Source organism: Panthera uncia, assembly GCF_023721935.1.
Source record: "Panthera uncia isolate 11264 chromosome B2 unlocalized genomic scaffold, Puncia_PCG_1.0 HiC_scaffold_24, whole genome shotgun sequence".
In the NCBI taxonomy this organism is placed as follows: domain Eukaryota; kingdom Metazoa; phylum Chordata; class Mammalia; order Carnivora; family Felidae; genus Panthera; species Panthera uncia.
Genome location: NW_026057580.1, coordinates 66,209,265 through 66,225,643, shown reverse-complemented (window position 1 = coordinate 66,225,643; position 16,379 = coordinate 66,209,265). Strand labels below are relative to the sequence as shown.

The 16,379-nt window shown below is 40.8% G+C and overlaps 1 protein-coding gene across 1 annotated transcript in view; it reads right to left on the bottom strand.

Annotated features, from left to right (window-relative positions):
• SOBP (sine oculis binding protein homolog) overlaps positions 1-16,379 on the bottom strand; it is a 163,746-nt gene that overhangs the window by 50,888 nt on the left and 96,479 nt on the right. Inside the window, exon 5 of the mRNA XM_049654092.1 lies at positions 15,840-15,935. Within this exon, the coding sequence (XP_049510049.1) occupies positions 15,840-15,935 (96 nt within the window). The remainder of the gene's footprint in view (positions 1-15,839; positions 15,936-16,379) is intronic.

Below are 16,379 nucleotides of genomic sequence, written 5' to 3'. Positions count from 1 at the left end.
TAGTCCTCAGAGCCCGTAAGTGGCTTCTACACCTTCTGCTACTATTCATTCTGCCCAGGCAACTGGACAACTCAGAAATGTGTCAGAAAGGAACTCAACTCAGCCAATGTGCCGCATTCCAGACATTCCTGACAACTCCCTAGACATAGGGGAGCCCTTGGTGTCTGAGCTGGCTGTGGAAAAGTGCCAACTGGGAGCCACACCGGTATGGTTTGTTCATTCATTCATACAGTAAGTATTTCTTAAGCACCTATTCAAAGCCTTTTAAAGATGATTTTGTATCTATATCTATCTATATAGTATATACAATATCAAGTAAATGTACTTTATTTATTCCCCCCTAGAATTAGAGGGGGAGGATTCTGTAAAAATGTAATCCAAGGTTTGTACCCATCTCAGCCGACCTGGTGCCCTGCACACAGTAGGCACTCAGTGAAAGCTTGCTGATTGAACAATGGAAGGAATCAATGATGTGGACTGTGAGGAACACAGGATAGCATGTGGCACTAGCACAAAGGTCTCTTTAATTTTTGGAAACCGTTATTAACATTACACATGTTAACGCTTGGTCAGGATAAGCTAAAGAGATGGTGATGATGGCTGTTGAGAGTGAATGAGAACTGACTGAAGAACCTACTCCCAGGCTTCTGTTCTAACCAACAGCATCCTTAACAGTCCTGTCAATTCTTTCTTGACATAAAAAAAAAAACACACACACACACACACAAAAAACTGGAAATGTAAGTTCATGTATTGTGGTCATTTTTTTTTTTTAAAACAGTAAAATTCAACCACATTTTTTTAAACTTGTGCTTCCAAATCTAAATATAACTTTGTGTGGTTAGTTTCACAATTTAAAAAGAAATGATTGTGCTTTCATTGTTTGCTGGGGCTCCCACTTTGATGATGTGAGAGCCGGTCTCCTAGATGCAAGGCGGCTGGCTCCCATCACGAACCCTGTGAGAGGCATCTCCACTGCAGACTGACTAGACACAGAGAGAGCAGGGAGAGATGTGACTCACCACTCCCAGCGGGAGGGACAAAAGCATTTTATGTATACCCTAATTCCTGTTGGAAGACAAAAATTCCAATCCTCACACACATTGTAATTTTAGAAAGCATAACTAAAGCTAAAACTAAATTAGACTAACTAGGTATATTGGGCTCAGAAAGAAAAAAAAAATTAGGGCACGTGGAAAGACATTAGGTCTCATTTTCTGTTTGCATGTGTTTCTGCTGGAACGGGCAATTTATTGTCCCACAGCTCATTTTAATCTTGAACACAACCTTGATAATCTGTGTAGCAGCAGCCCAACTATTTCAAAGAGAAGTTCTAACCCAGGGACATACTCTTTCTACCGCTCTGTCATGTTTACTAAATGATGTTTTGCTCACATCGTTTTGGATTTCTGTTTCTTTGTTTTTCACTTTTACAACAGGCCCCAAATATATTCCAGACAGTTAAATCAGACCAAAGGAAAACCGATTTATCAAATGAATAATTAAGTACCTAACTGACATATTCTGAAATTTATCAGTATATGAACAAAGAAGATGGCCAAAGAAGTGGGTGATGGTGTTCATTTCCAAAAGAAAAGCAGAATTTTAAATGGTCAGGTAATTAGAATAATTAGAGAATGTAGGATTATAAAAATTTTAATTTGAGGGATTAAATAGCATACCTTTTTGTGTGAGACTTTTTCCCCAAAAGCCATTTGATATTCAATGGTCTAGCTTAGTAAACACAATGTATATAATAAAATGTTTTTATTTGATGAAGATCTTTAAAATCTTTAGGGTCATTACTGAATAAATACCAGTTCTCCTTCTAGAATCCTGTGCATGCAAGGTGTAAAGAATACAATCAAAACCTATTTATGATAAGATTTTTGTCTTCATTTAAAAACAAAAAAGGATTCTACACTTGTGTTGGGCACAGCATAACGTATAGAGTTGTCCAACTCAAATAAATAAATAAATAAAAGGATTCTGAATACTCATGTGAATTTTATTTACTGGCATTTCCTTCTTTCTCTTAAAAGTTGAGTACAAAAGAGGGGTTTTATTCCCTTTATTAATTACCATTTATTGAGTGCTTATTATATGCCAGGTGTTTTATATGTATTATCTCATTTAGATTTTACACCAATCCTAAACAGCTATTATTTCTGTTTTACGGATGCAGAACCTGACTTTCCCAAGACCACAAAGCTAGTAACCACATAGCCAGGAAGTGGGCAAAGTCAATGTGACTCCAGGGCACAGATACTACAGTGCCTCTGTGCTGTTTTCTGATGGACGGACTATTACATTCTTGTTAATGGAGTTCTACCCCTCTTCAAATAATCCAAATTTAAAAACCTTTTTCCCCCCTAGTTTGTATTTTTTGTAGTCAAAATCACACTGATCCATGAATCATTGTGAATCACAAATATTTTAAACTTCAGTTTCTTGCTTCTACTTTGATCTCGTTTTTCCCACTGACTACAATTAGCCACTTACTCAATTAAGACTGTTATCCAAAATCTAAATTGACAAAATTAGCTTGAGCCGAAATCTTTGCCAGGTATTTATATTAACACGGTCACAAGAACTTGGTGACCAATATTTTTGGACAGCCGTTTGCAGTCTCTTGCCTTTCCAGCTGCGAGAAGCCTTTGTCCTCATCACAGTGTGCCTGGACTGTACCAGGCTTTCACAACAGTACTTCCTGGCTCAGGTACCTACTACAGAGTCCCACATCCTAAAACACCAGATGTGAAATTTCTCACTGTTTTTATTATCTGACCACAGCCTACCGAGTTAACTCCTGTCACCCCTCACAAAATGATGTATGTCCAGCAGTCTCTTAACTGGCCCCTCATGTGCTGGCTACTCACCTCCCTCATCACTCCACCGGCAGCCTTCTCTTTCTCTGGGACACCCTTGAATTATGCACCCACCCTCCAAGGACCAGTCCAGGCCCCACCTCCCCTGAGCACCTACTCTTATTTTTTTAATGAGAGAGACAGAGACAGAGAAAGAGCTTGAGCAGAGAAAGGGCAGAGAGGGAGACACAGAATCAGAAGCAGGCTCCAGGCTCTGAGCTGCCAGCACAGAGCCCGATGTGGGGCTTGAACTCACAGACCGCGAGATCATGACCCAAGCCAAAGCTGGACACTTAACCGACTGAGCCACCCAGGCGCCCCTCTGAGCACCTACTCATGATGACTCCATCCCACCATTTCCCCCATCCCTTTACTTCCTTATTGCATACAGACTACTTTAATATGTATTTCTATTCTCTAATCAACATACCACCCATCTGGCACTTTGCTATTCACTGGAAGTTCATTGTTCATATAAGGACAGTTTGTAAACTCCTTATGAGAAGGACCCACATTTTATACGTTGTTTGCACTGCAACACATGACTTTTAAGCATAGCACTGGAGAAACTGAAAAGACAAATGTCTTCAAAATCTGGGTCACACACACATACCATGACCTCCTACTCTCATATTAATTCCCCTTTTTCAGATGTGTGCCCATGACACTGAATACCCAGATTTTTTTTAAAGGTTTTAAAACTTTATAGACATTGTCTTCGTGCAGTGTATACAAAAGAATAAATTAGAGATATAAGAAACTATTCAGACCAAGTAAATCAGGAAGAATATATCCCTTGAGAAAAGGTCTTTTGGATTTGAATTATCAGGACCAGCTGTCTCCACTGATGGAGCTCCATTTCCAACTTGGCTGATTTGATGACAGTCAGAACATTGTTTAAAAATCAAAATGCCGGGGCGCCTGGGTGGCTCAGTCGGTTAAGCAACCGACTTCAGCTCAGGTCATGATCTCACAGTCCATGAGTTCAAGCCCTGCGTCAGGCTCTGTGCTGACAGCTCAGAGCTTGGAGCCTGCTTCAGATTCTGTGTCTCCCTCTCTCTCTCCTGCTCATGCTCTGTCTCTCTCTGTCTCAAAAATAAATAAAAACATTAAAAAAAATTTTTTAATAAAAATGCTAAGGAAAGATGAAAATAAATATTTCATTACAACTTTATTTTTCCATGTTACTTACTTTTATGTATTCATATGTAAATATCAAATTATTATAGAAAAAATACTGCATAAATGAGTGAGATGTATTAAATGCCACAGGCTGATAAGCACTTTTGTAATGCTGTAGTTAATTTTCCTTTATATATGTATCCACATTTTCACATAGGATATATCAATTTGCCTTCATATATTGTATTTTATGTACATATGTATGCAACATTGTTGCATATTTTCAAAATTCAAGCTGCCTGGAAAATATATAAATATTTCTCTAAGCCAAAAATGGTGTTTGGTTCTTTGGAAGTGTCCTTACACATTTATCAGACAATTCAGAAGTTAAAAGCACCACTGATTGAAATGGGTATATAATGGAGGCCACCAAAATATTTTACATATTGTAATAATCTGGATGCTTTGCATGTGAAGGCTTTATCCTAGCACATGAGCAATATTTAAATATTGCCCCCCTTCCTACCTCAGGCTTTGACACTTCCAAATGTTCATGTGGGTCTCCCTTCCTTATTCACACAAAGAAGTGTGTAACAGATCCTGCTGCCATTTCAAAATCAGATTCAAAATTTCCATAAAAATCAAACCAAATCATATTGCGATCTGATCCCTACAAAACAGCAGAGTATTTCACATAATTAAGTTAAGGGTGTAACTTTACCTATGCAAATTGACATCCTGAATGTGGATTATGAAATTTGAAGTGTAGGGGCGCCTGGGTGGCTCAGTCAGGCGTCTGACTTCGGCTCAGGTCATGATCTCATGGTTTGTGGGTTCGAGTCCCGCATTGAGCTCTGTGCTGACAGCTCGGAGCCTGGAGCCTGCTTCAGATTCTGTCTCTCTCTCTCTCTCTCTCTGACCCTCCCCCACTTGTGCGTGCTCTCTCTCTCTCTTTCAAAAGTAAGTAAACATTAAAAAAAGAGAAAATTGAAAGTGTAGGAAATGCACTCATGTGTACAATCTCTTCAGTAGGTTGGGAACTTCTCTAAGAGATGTTGCTCAGGGTGATGATGATGGATAAAGGCATCCTGATTTATAAAAAACATACTTTATCCTAATGTACCCTACAGAGTGTTCTATTGAGAAAGGGAAAGAAATCATTGCTCCTTTACCAATGCACCTTCATGAATTTTCTAGAGAAATATTGATGGATATGCAATCCAAAGTAGAACAGTAAGCAATTTCCTGGATAATTAAGGAACAAGTTGTGATTATTTCAAACGTGGCTTATCTGGGGTCTATCTTAACTGGTTCAACATTTCACTCAAGAGAATGAACAAAGCCATCCGTTGGCTCCACTGAAGGGAAAGCATATAGCAGTCACATGCTCAGCCGTGACAACTACAGGCCAACCCCGCACTTGAACTTGTCAGTGGCCAATGCACAATCCAGAGCCAACCTTATGCATTTCACTTTTACCTGAACTAGAGCCAGGGGGATATGCTATTGCAGGCATTCATTCAATAAATAATCACTGAGCACCTACCTCCACAGTTCATGGACTCTATGCCATCATTGGTTGTTAAGATACCATTATTTTGTATCACTAGGGAAAAACACTGCCAATTAAAAAATGACAGGTCATCAATTGTAATATGCAATCCCATTTCTGAGATGTTACGTTGTTAAGGGGGGAAAAGTGCATTTTACAATCCATGAAATGGGCTGCAGGCAAGCACAGTTCTCAGGGATGCAGTGAGGGAAGACAAAGCTCCTGCCTCACAGAGCTCTCAGCCAAAGGGAGCTTCACCTGGAATTAAAAGATGTCTCATCTCCTGGTTGCATGTGGCCATGCAGTAGGGGAAGAGAGCCCTCCCGGAAAGCCTGACACCTTAGGCCAGAAGACGGGGAAGTGTACAAAACACACGATTATGAAAGATGCTTCAGGCCGAATGCAGTGAGAAAATACATTCTTTCAAAGATTCTTGTTTGCCTGAATCTGTTCACTGGCAGCTTAATCGTGGGCTTCCATCCTCCTTCTTCCCTTTCAAAATTCCCCCTCACCAGTCCCCTATCACCCCCATGCCCCTATCTCCAATTTCTTGCCTCCCTTATTACTCACGTATGTCCTTCTTCTCAACTCCAAATATTTTTCATGCCCTCTCCCTTGTTCTTCCAAGAGACTTTTGTTAGCCTTCTAGCCATAAACCAAACACATGACTGAATAGGATTACTTTTAGTTCTGGCTGGCTATTTGTGCACTTTTATATTGATAATTGATATCCTATCTGACTTTCTGGATTTGCTTGATATATGACCTAGAGTTTCTGTGAAGCCATCAGAGGTGACTTTTCTTTGGTATTTTAGGTAATTTTTCAGTTCTAGCAATTAAAGTAATGAGGGAGAGTGTGAATGACACCTGACTCTGGGTAATGGCCAGGAGTCTCAAAGGATATGGATCAGTTCCCTCCAAGGAATACAACAGTACTAATCAAAAGAGGTCAACAAGTCCTTCCTGATCACAAAAAGAATCAAAATCTTCAAAAGAAGACTTCGTACTTATCATACATAATCTATTGCTGTCAGAGTTGTAAAAATAATATACTCAAATGCTTCTATAATACTGCAAAATATATTTTCTGTAGTCCACCAATTAAACAACATATACTTTGGTTCCTTTCCCCACAATTTATCATGCACTGGGAATTCTCCAATGTTACAGGCCTTTCTGAATAAATTCCCCTTCCTGACATTCCCATAGATGTTCTTTCTGGCTTCAGAAAGAATTCTGAATTCTACCAAAGAATTGTTACTATAAAGAAGCAAGAAAGAGTGATTCTGAATTAATTTCTTAATTCTTCATCCCACCAACATGGATTGAATAACTTCTCTAGCCTGGGATGGCAAATGTGTCAGACCTGGTTCCTACCCTGAGAAGGCAGCAGTGTGCCTTGGCCTGACCACAGGTCAGAGAGATGTGGGCCAAACTTGGGCTCTGCCCCTACTCATTAGATCCCTTTTCCTCCCCCACTATAAGAAATGTAACATCTCTGAATTTTAACTTCCCCGTTTGTAAAATGGAAATAATAATAGCTGTTTGGCAATGCTATGGAGAATGAAAGGTCTAAAGGAGAGTCTGTGGGGCGCCTGGGTGGCTCAGTCGGTTGAGCGTCCGACTTCGGCTCAGGTCACGATCTCACGGTCCGTGAGTTCGAGCCCCACGTCGGGCTCTGGGATGATGGCTCAGAGCCTGGAACCTGCTTCCGATTCTGTGTCTCCCTCTCTCTCTGACCCTCCCCCGTTCATGCTCTGTCTCTGTCTCAAAAATAAATAAACGTAAAAAAAAAAAAATTAAAAAAAAAAAAATAAAGGAGAGTCTGTAAAGACCAAGCACAGTGCTGGCATATTGAAGGCACCCCACAAAGGATGACTTCTTGTCTCCTTTCCTTAACAGGCATATCCGTCTGCTATTGCAGGTATTTCCAGGTATAAATTACAATTTTTCCTGAGCTTTGCATTTATTTTCTTAGAATATTTCCAAGATATTCTAAATATGCACAGATTTCTTGCATATTTCCAAGATTAACAATTTTACTATTAAATGGTAGGGCAAGAGGAAGGGGTCTTGGACCATGTAGAGAGTCTTCCCTGAGAGTTATATTAAAAAAAAAAAGAGTTTAGCTCTAAAAATAATATCCATAATTTATCTTGTCCTTCTCACTGTTCACAAGCAAATTTTGTGGTTTTTGCATGCATCTGTGCACACTCAAGACTTTCAGATAACCTATTGCTAGAAAATGTGGCCAAGTGGTATGATAGAATGTGCTTGAAAATCAGCAGCCTTGGGGTGCCTGGGTGGCTCAGTCAGTTAAGCATCTGACTTCAGCTCAGGTCACGATCTCACAGTTCATGGGTCTCTGTGAGACCCATGGGTCTCACAGAGCATGGGGCTCTGTGCTGACAGCTCGGAGCCTGGAGCCTGCTTCAGATTCTGTGTCTCCCTCTCTCTCTGCCCTTCCCCCACTCGTGCTCTGTCTCCCCCCCCCCCTCTGTCTCAAAAATAAACATTAAAAAAGTAAAAAAAAGAAAAGAAGCAACCTTAGAAGAAGTAATCATAATCACAACAATGCTGATTAAGTACCAACTACCAACTGTTCACCAAATACCGTTCCAAGAAACTTATGGGTGTTCATTCATTTGGACCCCACACCAAACCTCCTGGATGGATACTGTCCTCCTTTTACAGACCAGGGCATGGACATTCTGTGACTTGCCCAAGGTCACACAGCCAATGGGTGGAGTGGCTGAGATTCCTGAATCTGAACCAAACAGTCTGGCTCAAGAGTCTAAGCTCTTCAGTACACCATACCATATTTTGAAAGTTTTATAGTCTTCTTCAAAAAAAGTATTCCAATATTTCAGTAATTTACAATTCAGCAGTAGCTGCTATGCAGCTAATAGACATCTCTAGTGTCCTCAGCATAAACAGATAAGTAGGTAGATGTTCAAGGGTTTCTCTGAAGTTAAAATATTACATATGGGCTTCAAGCAAACAAACTGAGAAGAGACTCTAGTTAGAGAATAAAGGCAGGTACTTCCAGCATCTGCCTAAAGATTTTGTTTAAACTGATGCCACTTTCCAGCTCTATTTTGTTAGTAATATGGCTAACACTTGTTGAATTTTTACTGTGTGCCAGGCATACCAAGATGCACGTTTATACATGATCCCATTTACTCCTCAAAACAACCCTATACAGGTACATACTGTGTGTATTCTCATTTTGTAGGTAAAGACACTGAAGCTCAGAGCAGACAGGAACTTGCCCAGGTTGCACAGGTGGCATGTCTAGAGCAGGAATTGGGATGCCCACTCTCATCCATCACACCACATTGTCTCCCTTGGAGAACACAAGGTCCTTGACACCTCTCTCTGGCTCTAAGAGCCACTGTGATGTACTATGTGAGAAGTCAGTATGAAAACCAAACCATTATGCCTCTGACTTTTTTTGTGCAATGGCCCTGAAACTAGAAAGGCAAAGATTTCCATGTGATGGAAAAGGGAACCTGCTGGGGACCAAGGGTCTCTGATCAAATCGAGGGTCCCTAGCCCCAAGAAATGTCCTTGTACCAGTGCAGAAGCTGGGGAACTCTAGCCCTTACCCAAATGGCTTCTCTCCCAAATAAAGAAACTAAAAAGAGAGAGTTAAAATAAGTTTGCCTAGGTGGAGAGATGGGGAATGAAGCGAGATGGTCTACAGCAGTATAGAGGGTCTTTGTACAGGAGAAGAAGAAAGCTCTGAACCACGAGAACACAGCAGCAATGGAGCCAAGAGGCTAGAAAGAAAGAGAAGCAGCAAACCCAGCTGGAGAACAAAGTGAAACAATAACACTGGCGGAAACAGAGAGATGTGCAAGTGAAATACAACAGCCCAAGCAGAACGCATCCCTTCTGCCTCTGTTAAAGAAGAGGGGTGCCTGGGTGGCTCAGTAGGTTAAGCAACTGACTCCTGATTCCGGCTCAGGTCATGATCTCATGATCTTGAGACCAAGCCCTGCATTGGGCTCTGCACTGAGTATGGAGCCTGCTTGGGATTCTCTCTCTCTCTGCCCCTCCTCTGCTCTGCTCTCTCTTTCAAATTAAATAGAGAAAAACTTAAAAAAGAAAAAAAGGAGAGATGGTCTTGTTGCAGGGCATAATTGTGCCACCTCTGTTGGAACTTCCCCTTGCTTAGCCTAATACTGGTCCTTTTCTTTATAAAAAGTTCTATTTTTCTAAAACATATTTCAAAAAAACTGTAGGAGCACAGGAATAGCCCCAGACTAAAGGGATCTGGAGGGTGGGTATAAAAATGACGGGACAGGCCAACTCTCTCTAGACAGCAAGCAGTCCCTGGGGTTTTCTGGGTCATTTTACACTTTTGGGGCTGTTACAGTTACTATTTCAGGAAACTGGTACACAGCATACTACATACACAAATGTCATATGATATTTTGTTTGATGTGACGGAAGTCCAAGTGTGTCACCACGAATTTACATTCTCGGTGCTTTGTGCCGCTCAGCTGTAACATCAAAGCAATTGTGTGACTTCAAGTTGAGCCAGGGCATGAATCTGGCTTTCTGTTAAACCAAGTGTTAAGGGGAGGGTCTTTGGTTTATACCCCCTATTTTAAAAAGCTTATCAAGCTTCAAGTGAAATGCGGCAGTTTATATCACCTTTTGGGGGTCCTCCTTAAGTCCTCATGATCCAGCTGGAAAATCCTAGCCAACAGTTAATATATCACTGCAATCCCAGAATTTCGCCTCACTGCTGTTAGGAGGCCAACATATATATACTCATGAACTAGGCTGGGTTGCAAAGAGATCTGATTTTGTTTTTAAATAAATACATTTAGAACCAGGGACTTGGAAGTAAAGAACCCAAGTTACTATTGGCATTGTGGGTTTTTTGTTTTTTTGTTTTACCTTAAGGACTTTCTAAACTAGATCTGATTGTCTACGTCTTGCAAGGTTGTGCCGAGCAGGGAGGGAAGAGCACAGTGCATAACCCAGAGTCATTTGTTTTATGTGTACCTAGTCCCAAAGCTCCAATTCCCAATTTAATCCATGTCAATGGATTCTTTCTAGCCAGAAAAGTGGGGAACTAAAGTCTTTACAAAACAAACAAACGAGCAAAAAAGCATATTTGTTTACAATCTTCCAGTAGAATAAAATGGGGATGAGGTGGGTACAGGGTAGAGGGACAGATGAAACAAGATTAATAGTTAACACTTGTTAAAGCTAGGTGATACATACATGGAGGGGGGGTCATTATATCACTCTCTTTACTCTTGTATGTGTTAGTAATTTTCCATGATAATTTATTTTAATCCCATAGAAGTACTAGGAATTTCCATGAAGTACAGCTACTGAAGTCCAGGCTTGACAGGATGCTGTAAGTTATTGAAACCTGGGCAAAAGAATCAGCCTGTTAGCTCACCCCCTTATCCTTCAGGTTCTCTACACTCCTGCCAGTTCAGATGCCACCTGTGGGTGAGTCACCTGGTCTGTACTTTCCCACCTCCTTGCCTTTGCCATGCTATTTTCCTCTGCTTAGAATGCCCCCTTTCCGGGGCGCCTGGGTGGCGCAGTCGGTTAAGCGTCCGACTTCAGCCAGGTCACGATCTCACGGTCCGTGAGTTCGAGCCCCGCGTCAGGCTCTGGGCTGATGGCTCGGAGCCTGGAGCCTGTTTCCGATTCTGTGTCTCCCTCTCTCTCTGCCCCTCCCCTGTTCATGCTCTGTCTCTCTCTGTCCCAAAAATAAATAAAAAACGTTGAAAAAAAAAAATTAAAAAAAAAAAAAAAAGAATGCCCCCTTTCCTAACACCTCAGCTCCAACTATCCAAATCCAACCTATGGAAGGCCTTGATCGAAGGCATCCTCCTCCTTTGTTAAGTCTCGAATTACTACATATGGAAAGAATCTCCTCTTCCTTTGAACTCCGGAACTTTGCTGGTGCTCTCTTGGGCACAGCCAACTGTGTAACGATAACATTCGTGAGAATAAGAAGAATCATAATAATAGCAGCTAGTACATACTATACTGAATGTTACTATGTACCAGGCATTTTAAATATGTCATCACTTTCCTTACAATATCTTCTGAGGTTATTACCTTGTATTATCACACCCTACAGATGAAGATCTGAGGTTCAGAGAGGTCTAAGAGGATCCACTGTGATGTGACACCAGATGTGTCACCATAAATTTTACGCCGCTGTGCATATGAGCCTTAGTGATACCACCAGAGTAATAGAGTATAAATTAAAGTCTGGCTGGGGCAAAATTCTAACCTTCAGGAAGACCTGAGAGCCCACATTCCTGATGACTACAATACTGTATATGCCTATTCTTTCTACTGAACTGCAAGCTCCTTCAGGGAAAGGACTATATCTTTTTCTGTTTTTGTGTCCCCCATAAGCACTGTCTAGTACAATGCCATGTATATAGAAGATACTCGATAACATCTAGTGGACTGAACAATGTATTGCTACAAAGCAGTTCTGTACAGCAATTCTGCCTAAGGACTATGCCCACCTGTTGCAATCCAGCTCTTGTCTACCTTCACCAGGAAATTAGATGGACAAACAGCCCATGCAAGAACGGCCTACGCATCTCTCCTCCCACCACCTCTGTCCACAGGCCACATAACTAAAATGGTTTTCATCTTTTCCCTACACTGGCATCACAAATGACCAGAAAGAAGTCTTCCCTGATGCTATTTTTTGTAGCCTCCCAGTTGTGGACTCCCTCTCCCACCACCCTCTGCAAAATTCCCACCCCTATTAGCCTTAGGAAAGGCCAAAGGGAGTCAGATTGTGTCTCAGTGATGACTCGGGAAGCTGGAACTGAGCAAAACAGGCTGATTTCCCTCTTGAGTTTCCTTTCTCTTATTTCTCCTTTCAGACTGCTTAAACCTGCATTCTTTCCAACCAAATTACACTACGTTGCTGCTGCTGTTCTTTGACTATATTTTGACCTCCCTCTTGAATGCAGTGATGTTCTCTGGACTGGCCCTCAGAACACCTGGGGAGTAGGCTTGGTCACCTTCAGTTCCATCCCCTAAACCCTCACAACATTGCTCTTCTTCTAGCTACAGGTCTTCTCCCTCCAAGGACCCAGCTTCTGCTGTATTTCTGCAAGGTCTTACTCCCAGGTGGCTTTTAAGAACTGAGAAAGTCCTAGCTGATGAGTAGGTGTGAGTTCATCACATGATAAATGTCCTCTTCTCAACTATAGCTCTTAATCCAATTCCCACCATCAATATGAGCATTGTAGTAGAGGAAAAGAAGAGAAGAGAAGGCCTTCTAGTCCTGAAAGAATGAGGCAATAATGGTAAAGGGACCAGCAACGGGGGTGAAATTTGGGGCAGAGGCCAGTCACCTGTGGCTGGCTCTAAATGTTCCCTCTTCTGGACTCCCCTAAGCCATGTTGCTGGAGTGTTAATGTGATGTGAATTTCCACAGTTTTTTTTTTTTAATTGAAAGTTATTTGCCTTGGTCATAAATTTAGCTACGTCAGCAAAATACCCTGGGGTGTGTGTGTGTGTGTGTGTGTGCGCGCGCGTGTGTGTGCGTGCGCACACACACGCACATGGTACCTATCTGTGAAGAGGTAGATGGGGGCCATGCTGAATTGTGTTATATCAAACAGTACTCACGCTTTATCTAATGTCACTCATCTTGACAGCACTGCATTTTCAAAATTAATAAAAAGCATAAGGAAGCTGCTGCACAATCACCAACCAGAGAATCTTGGCCACCAAGCTAAATATCTAGTCATCTGTGTTGTACATTAAGTGTGAAGGCACATATCACAGTTTGGGATTTAAATGGAAAAATCAATACCCTTCAGGAATCTGCAGTTGCACAGCAGATTTTTCTATCTGCCAATGCTTTGTTTGTCAGTGCCTTCTGATTACACATACTTGTGCATTCCAGGCATCGATTTTGCTTTATTTCTGTTTAGGCTACTTAACCCTCTTCCAAGCAGCAGAGGCTGGGGGTGTGGGAGAGAGGGCAGAGAAAATAAACAGTCACTAATACAAGTCTGAGTCAATGTTCAGTCCACCTGGCCGGGGCACTTTCTGTCAGTCCCTATATGTAGACATGTGTCCTGATCATCTGCGAGCCTAGAAGTAACCTATTCCCCTAGTGTTTTTTTCCAAGGGCCATTGGCAACCCCAACAAAGTTCCTCCACTTTCCAAACCCACCCCTGCTCTTGCTACGGTGAACTATGCAAGGTGGCTCTGAAGCTAAGAAAGTACTTTGGAGCAGGACTTGCAATCTTTTTTCACGAAGTCTTTAAAAATTTGCTCTAAGCTGCACTAAGAAAACTCCAAGGACTGCCTATTTCTCACTTAAGAATGTTCTAGCTTTTTCATATAGAAGCATCACTTTTCCCAGCCTCATATCCAGCCAAATACCACTGCTTTTCTTGTAGTTGAAAAAATTAAATTTCTCCTTAGAGAAATAAGCTTCCTTGTTTTTTTCTCTTTATTCTCCTTTTTCTTTTGTCACAAAAAAACTATGCTGATGAAAATAAAGCATTTCTTACAGTGACTAAAAGGACAAAGATTGTACACATCTCTCAAAACTACTGCTAATACACTACTGTGTCTAAGCATAGCAATGATTAAACATACATTTTCTCTAAAGGTAGCTGGAAAAGATGTTCACATATATATTTTACTTCCTCCTGTATGAACCGACCACAACCAGGACTCAGCACATTCGTTTTAGCAATAAATATTTTTTAAAAATCAACTATGGCATATTAATTTTAACTGTTTCTCTAAAAAGAAGTAAGATACTCCCCAAAGCATTTTGATACCAAACATAGCATTAATGGCCCCTACGGTCTTCTGCTGGATAACTATGGTTACAGAGGGAAGTATTAAAAGGGAAATGGATGAAAAAGATTTCCCCAAAATAGGTCATGCTAGGAGGCCTGGAAGCTTAAGAGCCCTAAGGTAAAATATAAGGTGAGTTAAATCATCAGAAAGCAAACAAACAAGCAAACAAACAAACAAAAAAAGCAACTGCATTGATAAGCAGCGAATTTGCCTGCGGACTGATTGGTCAAGGGGCTAGACACACAGCATGAGTGGCTCTATTGTAACCATGCAGTTTATGGAGCTGGGGGGAAAAGAGTTTCTCACTGTCAACATCTAGCTGCTGCGGCTAGGATGGGTAAGAACTGTATTTTTCTCTCTTCTCCTGCTCTTTGGACACTTTGTTTTTAATGAACAGTTGGTATCAGAGCTAAGTCCAAAGACTGTTACATGTGGGATTTCCTAATGCGGAGACCTGGCAGAGCTGTTCGGTGTTCAGCCAAAACACTAAATAGAAATGAGACTACCTCAAAATGTAACAATGGAGCATCCTCATTCTCTTTCAGTGTTTTCATTTAGTTGGAGCAAATGTTTTGCTTTAATGCAATTGAAAAGAAAAGAACATTTAGGGACAACATAGCTAGATCCCTCATAAAGCTTCATTTTCAAAAGCAAGTGCTTAAATATCTAAATAAATGACAATTCATTCTCTGTTTACTTTAGGTAAACAGCAAATGCATCGCGGAGTACTCATTTTCAAAAGCTAATCAAGAACATTAGGTCCCGACAGATTCATTTAATAGAAATATAATAGGCATTCCTTCTTGCTTTTCATCTTGTCTTGCTGTAAATGCTAAAATGAACAGCAAATTAACCCTGCGTTGGAACAGAGTCCCTGTCACAGCTGATACCCCCTCTCTCGCGACTTGTAAACATCCCCGCATCCTGTCGCTGCTTTGACTTCTCCTACAGAGGAAAGACGAAAGTGCCTGATTGAGTTTGGCAAGAGAGTGTAGGAACACTTGAATCCTAAAGGGAGTACTGCGTGTCAACTCTGCTATCTTTCCCAGCAGAACAAAATATTACCATGCTGTCTCCTAAAATAGTGTACAATTAGGAAGGAGGAGGAGGAGTGGAGGTGGGATTGTTTTTTTTTTTTTTCCAAGCTACATATATCGACTGTCTTTCTCTCCATTTTTAACTTTACTAGCCATTCTCCAAATGGCTGGTTATAAACTACTATACAGAACAAGCTAACAAAGACAGGGCCATCCACGCTCTATAATCAGATATAAAAGATTTGCACACAATCTGAGATCTTATAGTTAATATTCAGTGATATCAGAATTAGCATTTAGAACTCTATACAGAAAAACTGTAATACTTCATAAATGATGTAATAATGAACAAACCCTTTCAAAAACTGTTTTCACTGTGCTAAAGTAACATTCTAGACTTGTTGTAAGTATGTTATTCTTACAAGTAGTTCGCAGTTATTCTTGAAGGCAAGCCTTGGAGTTTCCTTAGCATAGTGCTGCTGGGGGAAATTTTCAGCTTGTCCATCTTCATCTCTAGCCTGAAGGGAAATATAATGGCCTATTTAGGGACTTAACAAATAATGGAAGAAAAAAAAAAGCTAAAAGCATAACAGCTCAGACCATTAAACAAACGGGAATCCAGAAATAACAACATTATTAAGAAGTTTGTTTAAATACGCAGTACGCCTTTTAGATGTCAAAATTCGGGGTTTATTTTTCTTGACGTAGTTTGGTTTCGACATGCAAATTCACTGTGGTGTGATATTTTAAATGATATGAAGCAAACCAAAATCAAATAGTTTCGTTGGCAATTAACCACCACTTTGGTCTTCCAGTGGCTTTCGTTGCACATTGAGGATTATATGACATACGTACGTGTTTAAACTTTTTGGCATGCTTAAGCAATCTCTAGATAACGCACTTTAAGAAAATTCTAATAGCAAGGCCACAAGAAAAGCAGTTCGCATCGTTATATTTTGCAT